Below are 19845 nucleotides of genomic sequence, written 5' to 3' on the forward strand. Positions count from 1 at the left end.
TTTGAAGTAATCGAGAATTCAATCTTTCTGTTTCAAAATATATAATATTTTTTTATATATAATGATAATATTATATTTATATGCAAGGGCCAGAAAACCATGTTACCGGAAGAGAGGGTTTTTTGGCATTAGAGAAATGAACTTTATTGGAGGGTTTGAATACAGTTAATTTACGAATCTCCCCTCATGCTTTTTTTTTTTAACCTTTCATGCAAAACGAGAACATTAACGGTAAAAGTAACTGTTTGGTCTTGTTTCAAACATTTTTGAAATGTTTCGTCCCTTCAAATATAAAGTTTATTGAATGGTCTTTTCGTTTACGTTTTTTTGAACTCGTTAGTCCCTCGACTCCAACGGACGTTAATTTTGGCCGATCTGTCACTTTTAGCCAATCATAGAGTGACACGTGTCACTTACCTGTAAAAAACGCCACCTGGACTTTTTACACGTAAGTGACACGTGTCACTCTATGATTGGCTATAAGTGTCAAATCGACACTTTATGTTTGGAGGGACGAAATATTTCAGAAACGTTTAAAACAGGGACCAAACGGTAAAGAAACGTTTAAACGAGGGACCAAACAATTACTTTTGCCCTTTAAATAGTTATGTATATTGTGCTTTATATTTATTGTTAAAATAATAATATTATATTTATATTTATATTAATATAATAACATATCGGATCGGATCGGATCTTTCGGATGATAAACTTCTATATCCGTATCCGATCCGATGCGCGAACTTTCGATCCGATCCGCAACGGATCGGATTGAATCTAAATTGACAATCCTAAACATGATTAATGAATTCACTACTTTATGAATCCATCAAGCTCAGACACTAAAATAATTTGTTGTCAATAAATAAAATAATTGATTCAATACTTATATATTTATAATTAATGGATACTCGTTTGATAATTAATCATTAATTAGTGTCGGTTCTTAGTCTCATTTCACATCACTTTAATTTAAAGTAGTGTAGTATCTTTTTTGTAGTTTTTGCCGAGAAGCATATCTATGAGTAGAGGTGGCGAAGATCGATTTCGATCTTAAACACGGCCAGTCTCATTAAACTCGAAACTCGGACCAGGCTAGTCGATGTAGTTTTGATTCAAATTGACTCGATACTAACGATTTGATACGAGTAAGGGCAAACCGCAAAACATTTCAAACTGAAATAGACGGCTCGAATAATCGATTAATGATTGTAAATTTGAATTAAAAAATTCAAAATATGGAACTTTATCAACTTGATGACATTTGGTACTCTCTCCATGAGCATAATCAATTTCTACACAAAACAAAAGAGCCAAAACAAAGTAATGTGATACGTCTTTTCGTAACAGTCGACATTACAAATGTGAATACTGAATAACAATATTCCACAATTAAAACCCTCCTCTACTGAATAGAAAGAAATTCCCGATTTAGTCCAAAAAATTAAAGTAGGTAATAATTAATCAGGGTACGACCGATGATAAGATTCGATCCTCATAGACGACTTATAACAGCCTCCACCTCGGCAGGAGTATAGAGATGATATGTCGGAGACACCTAAACAATATCGACATTATGGGGAGTCATGGCAAAAATAACCGTTTGGTCCCTATTTCAAATGTTATCCGAAAGATCCGATCCGATATGTTATTATATTAATATAAATCTAATATCATTAATATTATTATTTTAACAATAAATACAAAACACAATATACATAACTATTTAAAGGGCAAAAGTAATTATTTGGTCCCTGTTTCAAACATTTCTGAACCATTTGGTCCCTGGTTTAAACATTTCTGAACCGTTTGGTCCCTGTATCAAACGTTTATGAACTGTTTCGTCCCTCTAAACATAAAGTGTCGATTTGACACTTACAGCCAATCATAGAGTAACATATCGGTCAAAATTAACGTCCGTTAGAGTCGAGGGACTAACGAGTTCAAAAAATGATAAATAAAGATATTATTTAGTGAACTTTATATTTGGAAGGACGAAACAGTTCAAAAATGTTTGAAACAGAGGCCAAACGGCTACTTTTGCCGAACATTAACTCAGTTTACCTTAACCAGGGACTTGTTTGGTCTGATCAAGTATTGGCGACTGTTGCATTCCAATTCTTCAACTGAAGGCGCAACCCCACGTTATATATAACTATCAATGTTATTTATTGACCCTCAAAGAATGTAGTATTTGTTGGAATGATGCACGTCTACGACTATCTAATCAAACTCGACTTCATTTATACTTATGCCTATTTCCAACCTCCGACGACCAAGCGTAGCTCAATAATCAATATCGGTGTAAATTATTTTGTTGTAGTACTAGTATTTTTCTTTTTTACTACTTCTGTATTTAATAATTGTATGGTAAATTAATTGACGACATATTAATATTTATTATCAGTAGTTAAGGAGCTACGATCGATAGGCATGATACACTCTTAATGAGTACTTGTTCATGGTGATGATGAGTCATTACATATTTCTGTTAATCCAGCCAGCTTGATTATGGATAATAATTGAAAAGCTTAGCATCATGATTTGCAATTACAAATTAAAATATTCACAAATTGAGATTCTATTTTTATTCACATCTTGTGTTATATAAAATAAAAGACCATATACTACTATAATATAAAAACAGCTAGATAGCTAGCACAGCCCCATTAATGTTCATGACGAACAATCATATAAGATGTTCTTTGCATGATCTCTCTTATTATTTTACTCATTCAACAGCCTGACCAAGTATATATTTTCTCGGCAAGTTTCCGGCCGGCAACTGGGTTTTCATCAGAAATTGAAGAAAAGCAAAGGTGATGAAATTTCTTTTGCTTATAGGACTTAGGAGGGAACTTTTTTCAAAACATATTTAAGATTCTGTATTTAAAGCTAAAGCTTATAAAGAATCCTAGGCCGTTGATATTTATTTTTTTGTCTTAATTTACCACTGCCTTTAATTTGTCGTTTTCAAATATCAGTTTTGGTTGCTTGTTGAAATTTGAAAATGTACCCAATTGTCTGATTTACTCTGCTTTGCTGGATGTTTGAGTGAATGAATGTGTCATGTGAGTGAAAATTTAGTTCAAATTTTAACATGTATCCAATTTTCCTTTTGGAAACATTAATAGGATATTTGATAAAATTTGTCCAGCGACTCAAATTTCATGGCTATGCTTTATTATTGATTGTAATATCCTTCCTAATAGTTAATATATGTAACAACATCTGTTCATTTTTAGTTGCTTTTTCGAATTTTGCATGAAAAATTCATTGCAGACAATTATTAATTTGGCCTTAATTCTTCAATTACCGAACCCAGATCTATAAGGGTTATGATCAATGTCTCCTGTTACCGATCAATCAGCCATGGAAACACCAGGGCACTCTCCGATGAGCGGAGATTCTTTTGCGTATAGCCGGACTTATTCGGATAATTCAGCCTCGTCAGATGACAACAATAGCTTTTCAGAGGATAAGCAGCTTGAGGATGATATTCGAGCTTTAGATTCCGGTAAGAATTCGGCATACGTATAAATACTAATACATATAGCTATTGTTCGATTGCCCCTTGTATGCAATATTGGCAGACTTGAAATTCTTTAATTTCAATAAATAATCCAGTTTTTTTTTATTTTTTTATTTTATAAGATCATAAATGCCCTGATGAGTTTGAAATGTACAATAATATTTACATTGCTTGTATGAATTTTCGGGCAGAGTTACATATGATGAAAGAACGATTCGCGAAGCTGTTGTTGGGTGAAGACATGTCAGGAAGTGGAAAAGGAGTTTGCACTGCTGTTACTATCTCAAACTCAATAACTAATCTCTATGGTACATTACCAATTGAACTCAATAACTAAGCTGTTGTTTGGCTTTTTCAGTTGTTTTGATTAAATTTACTTTATGCAGCAACTGTATTTGGACAAAGTTTGAGGCTAGCACCTTTGAAACCGGAGAAATTGGCACTGTGGAAGAGAGAAATGAAATGTCTCTTATCTGTTTGTGATTTTATTGTGGAATTCATTCCCTCCAAGTCACAAAATTTGCACAATGGAACAGCTCTTGAGGTAGAATAGAATAGAATAGAATAGAATAGATCATGTGTATGATCACATATTTAATTTAATGTTTATTTTTTTTTTCTAAGGTGATGGAAAGCAGACCAAGAGCAGACATCTATGTCAATCTCCCTGCATTAAGGAAGCTCGACGCAATGCTCATCGTAAGAAAAGCCATTTCCTTTCTGAAATTCGCCATCCATCATTAGAGTTTTTTCCTTTCTGAAATAATTTTCTTTTTTCTTTTCTAATTAATGCTAAGAAAGTTTATCTCAAGACAGGACAAGTCTGTTTTATCTAGGAAGTTTTTTGCTTCGTAGGAAATCCTAGACAGTTTCCAGGAAACAGAATTCTGGTATGCAGAACAAGGAAGCATGTCATCAAACTCGTCACCAAGTCTAGGATCCTTTCGCAGAGTTGTTGTTGAGCGGAAAGAGGAGAAATGGTGGCTGCCAGTTCCATGTGTTCCGACAGGAGGCCTTTCGGAGAATTCTAGGAAGCATTTGAGCCACAAACGTGACTGTGCAAATCAAATTCATAAAGCAGCCATGGCAATCAACAGTGGTATTCTTGCTGAGATGGAAATACCAGACTCATACTTGGCATCTCTTCCTAAGGTCAGTAACTTTTCGGTCCCGTCCATATGGATTGAAACTCAATTTTACTATCAATCGGTTCAGCTGATGTTAGTTTTCTTAATCTGAGTTAATTTCTTAGAGTGGTAGAGCAAGCTTGGGAGACTCAATCTACAACTACATGGCTAGCAAAGAGAAATTTTCCGGCGAGCATCTTCTAAATTGCCTGAAGATAACATCCGAACACGAAGCACTCGACCTAGCCGACCGAGTTGAAGCATCCATGTACACGTGGCGGCGTAAATCATGCATGGATAACATGAAATCATCATCCTCATGGGGCATGGTCAAGGATCTGGTATCGGACATCGACCGGAACGACAAAAACCACATTCTGGCCGAGAAAGCCGAGACTCTATTGTTCTGTTTGAAGCAGAGATATCCTGAGCTGGCTCAGACAACCTTGGATACATCCAAGATTCATTACAATAGGGTAAGTCCTTTTAAAAATGGATAGTTTATGTTTTAGTCCATGAACTTCCATTGATGTGATTTGGCAGTCCTCATAATGTATTAAATTTTTTTATTTTTTTGGCAGGATGTGGGCCAAGCAGTTCTAGAGGGATACTCAAGGGTGTTAGAAGGTCTAGCATACAATATCGTTGCTTGGATCGATGATGTTCTATCTGTCGACAAGACTATGAGATGAGATGAGATGAGATGAGATGAGAGACCAATAAATTAAAAGTATGATCTAAAAAATGTGTGACATTTCTGGCTCCGCCGTTGGTCGACAAGACTATGAGATGAGAGACCAATAAATTAAAAGTATGATCAAAATAAAGGATGATGAACTATGTGTCGACAATATTTACATAACTAAGTTCAAAGAGTTGATGGAAGTTAAACCAAAACTACTTTCCTTTGTTTTACCATTTTCAAACATCAGTGAAGGAACCAGTACTCTTTAGCATTAAAGGACCAAATTTCCTTGTTGGTCGATCGAGAAGATAATAAATTGGAAGCTTCAACCTTTGACTTGGATATCCCTTGGTCTCCCTTGTTTTCTTCCAAATACTTTTGTTCAAAACCTCATCCCTCAGATGCCGTCTCCATCGCGCTCAAATTCGATCAATCACTCTTCTCACGGCTAAGAAATTATCACCTTTGCTTGCAAAAGACAATTGATAACAACATTAATTAATAGCATTCGTGAACTGATGTTGCTCGAACTATAGATTATTAGACCAATTTGTATATTAATTCTATATTAGGAAACTACATATAGTTACTTAAGGGTAATCCTATATGTACATATGAATTAGAAATTACGCTTTTTTTGCCTAATCATAAATATAGGTCCTGAGTATTAATGTTATTCCTAATTCAGGTCATATCTTATATACAATAGGTTAACATAAAAAAAAAAAATAACATACACTTTAATCTTTTTATATATAATAACGAGACCTTTAATTTTAAATTTTATATATAATAATAATGAGACTTTTAATTTTAAATCTATTCCAATTATAAATTTAATTGCAAATTTTATTGTGAAATCAACATCCGACACATGACGTTTTATTGACGAATAGTAATTTGACATATATATTTTAGAACTTTAAGTTTAACTAGTCAGGGAACCGTTCGTTGGACGAGATGTATTTCCTTTAAAACTAGTTAAATGGATATTATATATAATCATCATATCATAATTTATATTTTACAAGTTCAATAATAATGAATAAATAAATGAGCATAAATCTATTCAAATTTAAAAATTAAAAGGCATAAAAAAAACTATCTAAATGATCACGGGTCATCTCAAATTCCTGAATACTTCTCCGAATTCCACATTCACGGTATTTCCTGTCACGGCTCCCTTCTCATAACGGATCAACATCTTAAGCTCACTGCAGCTCGTGACCCTCGAGATCGCAACATAGAGCTGTCTATGGGAGAACATCGGACTCGACAGATACAAATATTATATTCAGATGGCTGCAACATCATTCTTGGAATAAAGACCTTCTCCTCGGCGTGGCTTCCGTTCATTATCTGTCCCTCGATGACATGGTCTCCCAATCGCATCACCATAAGCCTCGTCCCATTGTCTTGTTTGACTTGACTATTTCCCTTATTGTTCCATTCTCCACGACATACCCAATAAAATCTATATTTTTAAGAGATTTACACGATTATAAGAAAAAAAAATATAAAAGTTAAAAAGTAAACTTACCAATCATAAACGACTCATTCTCATTATTCAAAATTGAATCAAAAGTCACAAAATTAAAAACCAATTTTGAGATCCCTTCATCCGAATTCTTTTCGATTATGGTATTTTTCAAGAAAGTCAATTTTTATTGATTTCTAGTATTTGTTGGTAGATTCAATGACCTACAAATTTTGGAAGGTATATACTTCTCCTTCACTTGTTTGAATACGACCATGCTACATACACAATAAAATATAGAAAAGATAAATTTGTTAGATATATTAAAAAGAAACTCATAAATTCTACATCATAAATTTTGTAAGGATTAAAAAAACATTTTCATCAAACAAAATCATCTCTTTACGTTCATCTGCTATATGGTTATGAAAATTTGGTATAGTCCAAAGATTTAAGACGCGAGCCTTAATCTTCCAATCGATACGTCCGGGACAAACATCATCGATTTGAGAATATTTTGACGTCATCCTATAATAAAATAATATATAATCAAAAAATCAAGATAAAGATTTTCTTTTAAAAAAAAACTATCTCCCTACATTAAACACAAAAAAATTCTCCGCCTCTTTCTTCTCTATCCGTCGAACAAAATTTCTTTCAACTCTCACGAACATGATATATATTATTGAGAAGCTAAAATAAATAATTATTAAAGGAGATCTTATTCAAAAAATACTTAATGTGATATATTTTCCATGGTCACGTTAGCATAGAGTGTGATACATACAATGATAATCATAACATGAAATAATTAGTCTCGGAAAGAAAGACCATGGAATATATATGAGCTATTTGGAGGTAGTCAAAATGGACGGAAGTCATCAGCCGGAAACTTTTAAGGCAGCCTCTCTCCGATTATAACGGTAAGGATGATTATAGCAAAACTTATGAAACCAAGGGTCTTTTGTAGGGAACTTTGATAGAGATATGTTCAAACATCTACTGCAGATAAATGATTTTCTGTGATTCTCTCAATAACATTTGTAGTATATGACTAGTGGGCCCGTCCGTAGGACGGAAAAGTCCGTACCTTTAAAAATTAATAATTTAAATATATATTGTATAAAAAATTATATAATAATTATTTATTTTAAACATTAAATTTATGTAAATATTATATTCAAAGAGAATTATTTTAATTTTATAGCAGTTATAATTATTTTGATTTGATTTCAAAATCTACAATTCTATTAAATTTAAAATTTATTTTGTTTTCAAAATTAATAAACATAGCAAAACGTAAAAGTTATATATCAAGATTGATTTCATAATAAAATTTATAATTGCATTTAATCAATTTAGTTGTTCTTATTGTTTGAAAAATAATATATGCCCATTTTAATTAAGAATAGAAATAATAATATAACGAATTTTTATGATGAATAATAGTTTAATGAAAAAAATTAGAAAAAAAAATATATATTATAATTTAATTAGGAAGAATTTTTTTCAATAATATGCGCGTTTGAATAGGAAAAAAGAAGAAGATGTGTCCGTTTTAATTAAGAATAGAAAAAAAAGAATATATGAATTTTATTATGAATAATTTTTTAAATAATAGAGAAGAAATTGTTTAGGATTAAAATTATTATATTTTTTTTATTAAGAAAAATTAATTGGTAGAGTTTTATTAGGATTCATTATGTTTTTATTATATTTTGCTTTCCTATTTAGAATAGGAAAAAAAAAATATCATTGATTTAAAATTATAACTTGCTTCCTAATTAAACTCAAAATTTTTAAATATATATATTAAATTATTATTCGTTAATAAAAAACCACGTATCGGATGTTGAATTGACAATAAAATTTGCAATTAAATTGCAATTGAATTTATAATTGGAACAAATTAAAAAAATCTCTATTATATATAAGATAACACATATCGTATTAAAAACCCTTTCTCTCCTATTATTATTTATTTATGTGGTCTGAACAGACCAAAGTAGTCAAATGAACTATGTAAATACGCCAAGATATCAAAGAATGTAATCAAACAAAAAATCACGCCACACCAATTCAGCTACCAGTAATCGGCAAGCCAAACTCTTCAAATCCTGTCTGGCACATTTTACTTCATCGTCCCAGGAGGAAGATGAAAAACACCGTATAGTAATAATGCCTCCTGTTATCGAAAAATTTCAGTCTCCCATTGTAATCATACAGAAAGAGGAAGGCTCTGATGATATCTACAAGACTTCCCTTCCCTTGTCTTGTAGTATGTTAGAAGTCAAAGCTCGTCGATTGTCACTTCCTGTTCAGCTCAGCTAGGTTTTTGGGAATACCATTTTCTAAGTGAAAATGATTTACACAACTTAAGACGACATCTTCCATCAAATCCTCAAGAATGGCTTCACACATCTCACAGCCAATAATATCCAAGTCAAATTGGAGATCCATCCACGATCCTGATTTAGACATGTCTTTTCTCACGATCTGGTCCAAAATACGTGGCAATGGAAGAGGGACAAAATGCCAGTTAACTCCTTTCCAAACCTCATGAACAGCATGCTTCATGCTTGGAAGAGGTCGAATGTCTGGTTCATATATCTCTGTGAAAACTTCGTTAATGCAATCGAATAGGAGTTGTTTCTCGTCACAACAAAGCAGGTTCGGAATGAATTCTACGCTATCGATCAGAGATTTTTCGAGGAATTTTTCTGAAGATATTGACTTTAAATACAATTCTTCCCAATTCAGACCAGATGCTTGCAGTACCTCGTTAACATATTCAAAGACCAACTCATTTCCTTCTGTATCACTCTCTAAGGCTTGTTTGGCAACCGAAGAAGAGTCAATTTCTTCAAATTGGATTTGAAGTGATTGAATTGGTGTGTCAGCTGGAAAAACATGCCAGTAAATCGATATTTTCCGAAAAATGTGAAAGTGGAAGTGAATTTTTTTTTTTTTTCAGATGAATGCCTACCAGATTGGGATCTGATGCTTGCAGGACTTATATCTTCCTCCATGAATAAAGGGTCTAGAACAGAGACAGGACTTGGACGCTCAAGAATATTATCAGAAGCATTTTCGTAGTCTTCAGCCTTTTTACTTGCTGAAGAGTTTGGTGGAGATTTTGGCATTTTGTCTTCTTTACAGGAATCCTAAATAATAAATTTCTTAGTACTAGTAAATCCAGAGAAAGGGTTTCATGGAATACTTTTTTTTAGATTCAATGAGTAAATTACCACGTTCATGCACATTGAATCTCTTTGTTCATCAACAACTTCTGATGAATCCCCAGTTTGATCTTCTCCACCAGTAGTCGATCCGTGTTCAACAATTGAAGAAGCATGAACAGCATTATTGTCTTCCCGGACATCAATTTCTGTAACTTCTACAATTTGCACATCACCTGCACTAGTTCAAGATTGGAAATCATAAGGAGTTTCAAATTTGAGTAAAATTTCAGGTCTTTTTGCAGAAAATAGGATAAAGGTAGTACCTCCAGAACTCATCTTATCTGTAGTAGAACAACAACTATCACTGGCTTCATCAATATGGGTAATCTCATCTGTAATATTTGTACTTGAGTCAACAACCTGAATGTCTATTTCAGAGGTTTCATCGTTAACACATGGCTGCAGATCTAAGTTTTCAATCGTTTGACTTGTGAGGTTGACACTATCTTCTTTTCCAGAAGGTCCTGTGTTTTCATTAACCTTTTTAGTTTTGTCAGAGTCAGAAAAACTCATTTTTCGAGGGCTTTGAAGAGGAGAAGAGTTATACTCGGGGAGAGATAGAATTCTCCCTAGAGTTCTTGGTAACTGTTTGCTTGAAATAACCCGATGTTCATCTCCAATACTGAGCATCTCAGACAGATGTTTTTTAGCCTCGACATAAATGTTGGATGCTCTTTGTGCAGGAATGGGATGGGGCATGCTGTCATAAACCCTATCAATTTCATGGCCTTTCAGCTTATCAGGGGAAGGTCGTGCAATTCTTTCAACAAAGAAATGGTCTTTCGCCCTTCCAGAATTTTCCTTAAACGAGATGCCATTATGATCACTCAAATTTTTCCATTCAGACGGAGATCTCGTCGGTATGATATCGCCAGGGTACTCTTTTCCATGGCATTTCTTACCTTCTTTTAAGATGACTGCTCATTAGGCTTCATGCTGATTTTGTGAGAATCTGACGATATAACATGATGATGACTGCTTTCTCTCTGAGGATTGTTGCAAAAAGCAGCTGTTGGCCCTGCTTCAGTATAACAATTTTATTGGATGGTTGAGAAATTTCATTGTTTTCCTGGGACTTGACCTTTCTCCTGAAGAAGTTAGGCCGTTTATGATCGACAAGCTTATCAGATCGTCCTACGTTACTGATTTCCTCGTCTGAAAATCCTGCAAGTGACTTGGCTTCTTCATCATCATCCACCACGTGATCATCACTCTCAAGTTGCATGTATTTTGCCAGCAACGAATTTGGATCTTGTGAAAATTTCGGACACAATTCCTCATCTGTACTCAGTTCCTGGAGAGCATCAATGAGTTTCTTGGAGGTGTGGATATCCCCATCTTCTTCTGTAAGGTCTTTCCGGTCAAGAAGCTTTTGACTAATCAACAAGTTGATAGCTTCACTTAATTTTTCTGCAATATCAGAACTGAACTTAGTATGTTCCATTATTTTCTCTAGATCAAGACTGTTTCCGGATCGTTGCAGAGAATTCTGATGACAAAGGCATTCTGATTCCGACTTTTCAGCTAGGCCTATATCACGAATACCATCGCAGCTTCTCCAGCGAATTTTCTTTATTCTTTTGCGATTTTTCTTTTTGTTTTCAGAATTGGACTGTAATTCCCCATCGTTTTGCTCCTTCATTTCCTGATCACCGAACATCTCTTCTTCTATGAGTTTCTTTACACTAGGCTTACAAAAATCAGCTACGGCTGTTGTTTTCACTTCACCATCCTGCAACGAGTAAGAGGTAATTTGTACCGTCAACCTACCAAACAGATTCAAACATGTGGTTTAGTAGATTCTTAGGTAATCATATACTTACTGTTTCTGCACAATTTTCATTTGGATTAGTCAACATGTCAAGGTTATTCCTTGGAATTCTAGCACCTGAATAATGAAGGAACGATTAAAAAGATTAACGAGAATGTTAGAAATAGACGATATGAACAATGCATAGGTGAATCTGAGCTGAATCTGAATGGAGTCGTTACCTTCTTCACTTCTGGTCCCACGTTTTCTATCGGAGAGCAGCCGTTGAGTGGTACGACCTTGCCGGAAGTCAAACATATTTATGAGGCCGGACATACAACCCAACTGATCCTTTTCATATCTAACAGGGAGTTTCTTCGACCTTTTTCCCATGATGAACGTTTTAGTATTTTATTCACTCAAGGTTTCGGCCAAATCGGAATCTGATAAACAGAAGAGTATCATCAATATTTATTGCCAAGACATGAAAGAATGTCAGAATGAATACCACTTAACGAGCAAAGAAGAATGAGCAGACATAATTTTAAACCAGACAGATTGAATTGTTTTCAAATGATCTGCTATTTATCTTCATCATGCCAAATATTTCCAATTTAAGACTACAATCGATACCCTCTATGTAATTGAAAAGAAAAGAATACCTTGAAATTCAAGGTCCTTGTTGTTGATACAACCCAGAAGAGAACTTTTGAAACTGAGAATCTGATTCATCTAAGTTCCAAAAGCAAGCAAAGCTATATATTCCAAAATAAAGTGAAATTCAAGATCATTTAACCTTTCTTTTTGAAGCAAGGTATCAAATTCCTCTTCAAGGATAAAAATTTGAATTCTGCAAACATTACAATATTCAATTTGATATTGGGGGTTTTTATGATGAATAAAATCGAGCCTTTTCCTTTCACATATGCAATGGAATTATAATCAAAAGCAACCCCTGATTCTTCCTAGCATGTTCATAGCTTTCAAATGTGAAAACTTTGCACTGTAAAGTTACCAAATATCTATCCAATTGTATCACAATCAAAGTCAAAAGCTTGAACAAAACTCCATAGAACCACCTAACAGAGAAGAGAAACAATGTGTATGATGCAATATTGAGACTGACCCACCAAAAAAGATTATTAGATAATTATTTTGGGTTAGAAGAAGAAAATCCCAGCCCAGGTGAAAAAAATTGACCAGATTGTCAGAGTGATGAAACGTACAGAGAACAAATTAAAGAAGACAATTTAATTATTTTATTCCAATGTGTATCTATTTTACAACTAAAAAAATAAAAAGAAAGGGAATTATGTATGCAGGATTGTTTGAAGAAGATTAAATTTCATATAGGTAGGCAATAAGGACAGGAAGAAATAGCATATAGAGGAAAAGTGAAAGCTGGGAGCTTTACATTTACGATGTTAGGTTAGTTTAGGGAGAAAAAGAAAGAAAGAAAGAATACGTGACAGTTGGTCTAGAGATGGGACCCATCCTTTCAAAGCTTTGTATTAAAGAAAAGTCTGCTCAGCTGCGCTCAGCTGCTTCCATTTTTTATTTCTCTCCACATTTTGCAATCATCAAAGCCACCATAACTTACACCAGACCAGACCAGACCAAATCAGAATTTCCAATACTGCATTTTCAAAAAAATTATCATACAAAAAAATGGTTTTGTTAACAAAATTCATTTTTAAAATAAAAGCAGAATATAAAATTCGAGATAAAACAACATGATCCGAATAACTTCTCTCTCTCCAATGGTTTTTCAATTTAGAATGCTTTTCCTTACTGCTGACAAATCACATAGTAACCATAGAAAATGCCATCAAGGTTTTTATTGTTTTGTCTCATTGCGTTCATTTGCTTCACCCAAACTTTTCTCACGTGGTTGTAATTTTTAATAAAATAAATGATCCTTGATTAATAAATTTTTAATCAGATTACATCATCTTAATTTAAGAAAAACTAATTACTCACCCGGTCCACTTCAAGTGTTCGCTTTATGAAATTCATGTATATTTGAGCTCTTTTTTCATTTACTTCAATAAATATTTCATTTTGAATAAACGTTTATGACTTATAAATAACAAATAATAGAGAGACATATAATTTTTCCTATTATTAATTATTTTTTTTAAATTCGCATATTTCATTACGAGACACATGAAGTGGACCTGAGGAGTAACAATTTGGTTGAAAATAATAAAAATTATTCACTTATTATTATTAGTATTATTATTATTATAATAATTATTATTATTTTAAAAGAGGAACTTTATTAAACAATTTTAAAAAAATTAAAGTGACTGGGTCGAAACGTGTCAGCTGCCTGTTATCCCCGGATTACAACCTAGTCCTCCAAATTAGGAGCTCGAAAGTCAAAACCGTAGGTATTACTGGTTAGCGTCGTCCACGTTTGACTACCGTAGGTTTTTACGTTACCTCAAACGATAGGATATTTAAAGCTGTGAGACAAACCCTTCGAGTTAAAGTAAGCAGGATACATGCCATCCATAATAGGAAAAATTTAAACAACTACATGCCAAGATATAATCAACATAAGCATAAAGTAGACTATCGAGTAATAAAAAATCTCCATCCCCAATATGTGTAGTTATCAGCAGGTGTGGCCGACAAGTACTTAGTTAATGCCGACAATTTTAACTTTACCTTCAAAGCAATTAGGTTTTTCCTTAATCCAACTCTATTAGTATAATTCCCGCTATCATAAACTCATACGGCCAAGAAGTTGCCGGAAAACCTGCACACAATTTAGAATGATAGAATTTGCACAAATATCATAGTCTAATATACCAGTAGGTGACCGCTTTCAGATAACCAAAATACCACTTGATGCACTATAAAAGTCCTGCAAGCAACTCCACATACTCCTCATTCTAGATACCTCACACAGTTTTAGTTTCATAACTGATTAGAAAGCTAGCACTGAGGTACTGTCGAATTTGGCAATGATCTGTCAAAAACGCCGATTGCTTTCTCCAATTCCACACCCAATACCATATCAATTATAGAAGCTAATTCTTTTAAAATGGGGAAAGCTTATTTTTCTTATAGTTTTTCACTGTCAAACCACCCAAATTGTCCACGAACTTAGTTTTATACACACTTTTCGAAATCCTGATCGACCTCCTAGGCGTTGAATTGTAGTGGTCGAAGCTTTTCTAGATTTTTTGGGGCAAGTATAAAAATTAAATTTGTAAACGTTATAGGGACTGTTACTACTTCATAATTGCTGGGCTAAAACCACTTACACGCTAGTGCACGTGTCGCCACCAGTATTAGAGGGATTGTGAAGTCCGGTTGTCGATCCCAGGGAATCGTGAAGAATATAAACCAAGTACTAGCTATCAAAATTCAGCAATTGTTAGGAAAATTTCTAATTTTGAATGTTGTAATTAAACCAAGGACATAAAATAGCTTGCAATAAAAAGATTGAGACAATGGATGATGAATATCTAGGGTATTGCGAATTCACGTTTACAATACTCAAATGTATGATTTACTATCAATTTCTAGCTCTCGATTCCTAATTTTACTACCCAATACCCACAATTGTTCATGATTGTCTTCCAACCCTTGGCTTATTGCCCCTAGTTAGGATTAAATGACTATATTTCTCAAATGTGTACAATTTAATCCTTAATTCCATTAAGTTCCCAATTCGTGACTGGGATAAGTTAATTGGTCAACTAGCTGTATTCCTACCTTCGTTGACAAATTAAACCTAAGTCTAATCAATTATTTGTTAAGCTAGTTCTAATCTTAATCTCACTATTCATAAGTTTTGATTACTATAACAGTTCAGTTAATTTGGTGATCAATCAAATCAAAAGCATTAAGAAAAATTTAACTGCAGTAAATTCAAGAATAGATTGAAAGGAAAGACAACTAATCAATACATCTTATACTGCAAACGCTTCATTATCCCCAGGAAAGGAGTTTAATTCATGATGAAATAAAGAAAATAAATCTCATAGTTTGGAGACATCATAATAATTGATAAAGATTTTAACCTAGAATCAATGAAAATCCTAAGATGGATCCTTCTACTTTATTTTCCTTGCTCCAAGATTTGTATTCTTAAATCTCCAAGTCTAGTTTTAATGAATAGAGATTCTAATATTTATAGTACAAGGTGTTGAAGTCTAAAAATCGAGTTTCCTACATGAATTGGGCTATTTCCAGTCTGTACGACGCAGACTTCACGCATTTTGGGTCGAGTCTGCATTGCTAAAAGCCATCAGTACTCGAACTGGCACAGTCTGCACCGGCTATATGCTTCTCCACGTTGAGCCACACTGTCTGCGTGGCATTCTGCGCCGGTCTTGGGTCTTCATGCAGACCCGACGCTGTTTGCGTCAGGTCTGGTCGGGAACTCCAACTTGCCCAACATTTTATCTTTTTAGTCCCCAAGCTTCCGCGAATTCCTTAAACACTTCAAAACACCAAAATGAACCCTATATTCCTGCAATTACAAAACAAAAGGCATACCAACATAAAATCTAATAAATAAATGACAACGAACTAAAAACTAAACCAATTCACCCAAAATCGCACAAAGCTGATGAGGAATTTGATATCATAATTGAGCATTATCAATAACATACAATTTGAGCCTGATAATTCTCCTCAATTTCAACTGATTGAGACAATCATGTTTCCTTCTCAGCTAGTATTTTTCATGAGCGACATTATTTTGAATCAAAGTGAGCTCTGAAATATCATTATTATGATTTCCAGTATTACCTCCACTAACAACCACATCTTTGTAGCTCGAAACAAGTTGTTCAATTTGATTATTCGCGGGTGCTAAAACAATTCGACTCTCTGAAACAACGACCATCTGCGTTTCTAGTACAACATAATCAAGGTCTTGGCTCTCCAATACAGATTACATCCCGTCCTTACCAATATTCTTAACCATGGAAAAGGGAGAAACATAAAAGGTCTCCTCATTTGTTATCTTCAAATAATACAATATGGAATCAATTACCACCCATACAAAAGCAGGAATGGTGGCATGATTATTCAGTCGCAGTTGGATATGCTCGCACTCGATTCAAAGTATACTCCTCCACCATGATCATGTCTCCTCATTTAGAACATAATTTACTAAAAAGACTTCTAATTCCAAGCATGTAATGGCACTACATCTACTCAGATACGCATAAATTGTTCATTACATAAAGAAATGTGGGCCAGGGGACCAAGATTCAACATTTTCAAATAATTCTGAAAACCAATCATCACCATTCTCTAGAGTAGAATTTCTGTCTTCCACATATTCGAAAGAGATTAAGATCATTATCGTGCTAATCATGGTGAGTTTGACGTTAACCGAAGCCTCCTTCAGCGTATCTTACGCGTCCAATACTGAAAACTCAGGTTTGAGATGTCCTATAAGGCACGAATTAGTTCAATCCCGATCGATTTTAGTTGTTTGATGACTGAAAATAGACTTCTTCTTATCCACCCAAATCTTCTTCAATTTGGGTCTAGTTGTATTAGTCATGATCCCTTGATATTGAGAAGCCCGACTGTTAATATTAACTCCCATCCTACTGCTGAACTTAGACTAAGCCATTGGCTTTTCATTATCAGCAAAACACATAGAGATCTCACCAACATAAATGGAGTTCCCATTGATCTCCCTGATCGCATTTTGGGCCTCCTCTCAATTGAAAAATGATACAAAAGAAAATTTACTTCCTTTTCAATTAGATTTGAAAGAGACAAAAATCCTAATTATCTTCCCAAAGCCTGAAACAAGGATCTAAGCCTGCCATGATTTCATCGAAAAAGAGGATAATTTCGTCGCACAAACCCGTTCCAATTTTGAGATCGAACAATATTTTGTCAGTGGGATTGTTGTTGACTTCCATTGGAATGTTAATTCCAAATATGTCTTCGTCTGTCATTGAAGCACCACCTGTTTCGACTTGGTCTGAAACGTAGAAGAGGTGAGGAGCACCCGCCTCTTTTTGATCAGTCTTCGAGTTCCGATTGAGGACTTAAGACATAATGTGGGGTGAGAAGTATTTGAGCATCTACGACCTAGAGCTGGCCTACAAGGCTCGCCACGATGCCGAGCGGCCTCATGGTGGATCTTGATCTAGTGAGGGAAATGTCTTGCTTCAAGAGAGAGAGAGTGCCCTAAGTCTCGTGTGTGTCTCTTACAAATAATCTTGGTTATCTTGGGCATTTGAGAAGGGTCTTATATATAGGGGAGACCTTTAGGGTTGACTTGGACTGTCAGTGCTGTGAAAGCAACCCATACATTTGCGGGACCGTAGGTCTCCTCGGCTTTGGGCGCATTCGGCCTCTTAAGGAGGGCGAGACCGTCGGTGTCCGTGCCTCCCGGCTCATATCCTCGTAAAGGGGACGGAGCTGTTGTACATACCTGACCGATCTTAAGCTGGAGACACCAACGATGGCACGATCCAAATTACCTAAAAGTCCCCATGCCGTATCATTTGTCCCCTATCTTGCAGGAGAGAGTACGACCTCATGGAAGAAATACTGCTCGTCGTAGGCTTTTATTGGACTCTTGGGTCTCGTTAAGCCTGGACCTGTATCCTTCGCTTCAGTAGTGTCGGTATGGCATGGGCCTTGGCCTTGCCCCAATCGATGTGCCCCTGAGCCTCTGTCGGCGTGAGGGTCTTAGTCTTTAGCTTCGATCGACTTCTCTTGGGAAGGAGCCGGTCTTTGGACTTCGAATTCTGAATTTTGGATTTTGCCTTGTCAACTTTGAGGGTGATGTTGTCCGTCTTCTACCGTGTGACACGACTTCTTCAAAGATGTTTTTTGACAGACTGATGGTCTTTCCCCAGTTATCATTAATAGGGCAGCTGAAGAGACGTCTCCTTTAGCCGTTTAAGGATATGCAAAAGGGTTTTTAATGAAACGAGATGATGTCAATGTATGCTTGGCTGACGTGGCGAGTGTTCGCTGAACCGAGGCGTCTCTTCACCTTTGGTCTCTCAGGTATTTATTATCATTTCTCTAGTTGTTGCTATAAATAGCCTCCTCCATTATCATTTCTCTCTTCATCCCCAAAGCTTCAGTCGTAGTGTTGTTTAGTGAGAGAGTGCGAGAGAGCCAACTCCGTCTTCAAATCTCAGTTCTAAGATTTCCTTTGAGCTTTTCTCTTTCAGCTTCAGTCTTTTTCATTAGAGAGTTTAACCATGTCTCAGAGGCCATCTATTCAGGGTAACAAGCCGTCTTTAAGTAGATCCATGCCAGACCGTGTCTCTAGAGATCGAAGCGGACTGCAGCTCTCTCGAGAGCATTCTATGACTAATGCTTTCGGGAGGAGAGAGTAGGGTCATCCTTTTGCTCCTTATAGATCCATTGAGGCGACGTCTGGGTCAGTGGGAGCGGCACCGGAGTCGAGGTTGATGGAGTCCTCTTTTAGGGCCCAAGAGGCCGAGGGGTCGAGGATGGCAGGCTACGAGTGGCTGTTGCAGATAGGTATGGGCTCCAGGATTGTGGGGTAACATGATCACCGGATATTATACGGGCTCCAGGATTCCTTCTAAGAATAGAATCAAGGACCTGACGGGCCCTTCTTGGAGGGAGCCAACTTGCTGGATCTCATTCTTAGATAGACATTCAGAAGTCCGGTGTATTGTCGATTTTAGCGGATCAAGCCCGGTGTAAGGGGGGGGGGGGTTGTACGAGCTCACGAGCTCCTCTCAACAACCTTAAGTTTATCAGGATTGGCGCTTGTCCCTCTCAAGGAAACTATGAGGCCGAGGAATTCGTCAGACCTCAAACCTAGGGGATGTTTGTCCAGGTTCAGTTCTATCTGGCATTTTGCTAAGAGCAGAAACGGATGGTTCTAAGCTATAATCACAGCTACCAGTTTTAATAGTTTTAACACCGATGCCACTGATATATATCTCCACACTGTAGCTAGCTAGAGGTTTAGGGGTTTTGCTGACTAACCTTTGAGAGTTGAAGTCTGCATTCCTGATGCCGAGCAGCATGACCTTAGTGCAGGATGAAC

At 35.5% G+C, this 19845-nt stretch overlaps 2 protein-coding genes across 2 annotated transcripts; one reads left to right on the forward strand and one right to left on the reverse strand.

The window, feature by feature from the left end:
• The first annotated feature begins 3345 nt into the window (after window positions 1-3345).
• Window positions 3346-5351, forward strand: LOC139881729 (rop guanine nucleotide exchange factor 3-like). Its single transcript, XM_071866151.1, has 7 exons — window positions 3346-3517; window positions 3655-3840; window positions 3919-4076; window positions 4157-4231; window positions 4388-4684; window positions 4785-5135; window positions 5241-5351. The coding sequence occupies exons 1-7, from the start codon at window positions 3346-3348 to the stop codon at window positions 5349-5351; spliced, it is 1350 nt and encodes a 449-aa protein (XP_071722252.1).
• A 1190-nt stretch (window positions 5352-6541) lies between these two features.
• Window positions 6542-12206, reverse strand: LOC139881730 (uncharacterized). The gene is made up of 11 exons (XM_071866153.1): window positions 12056-12206; window positions 11887-11951; window positions 11021-11795; window positions 10327-10965; window positions 10070-10236; window positions 9808-9985; window positions 9167-9721; window positions 8880-9006; window positions 7212-7349; window positions 7070-7099; window positions 6542-6818 (listed from the first exon to the last, which is right to left on the reverse strand). Exons 1-11 carry the CDS (start codon window positions 12204-12206, stop codon window positions 6542-6544), a joined length of 3102 nt encoding a protein of 1033 aa, XP_071722254.1.
• Window positions 12207-19845: the final 7639 nt, after the last annotated feature.

The sequence above is a fragment of the Rutidosis leptorrhynchoides genome, unplaced genomic scaffold (genome assembly GCF_046630445.1).
Source record: "Rutidosis leptorrhynchoides isolate AG116_Rl617_1_P2 unplaced genomic scaffold, CSIRO_AGI_Rlap_v1 contig188, whole genome shotgun sequence".
NCBI classification, from domain to species: Eukaryota; Viridiplantae; Streptophyta; class Magnoliopsida; order Asterales; family Asteraceae; genus Rutidosis; species Rutidosis leptorrhynchoides.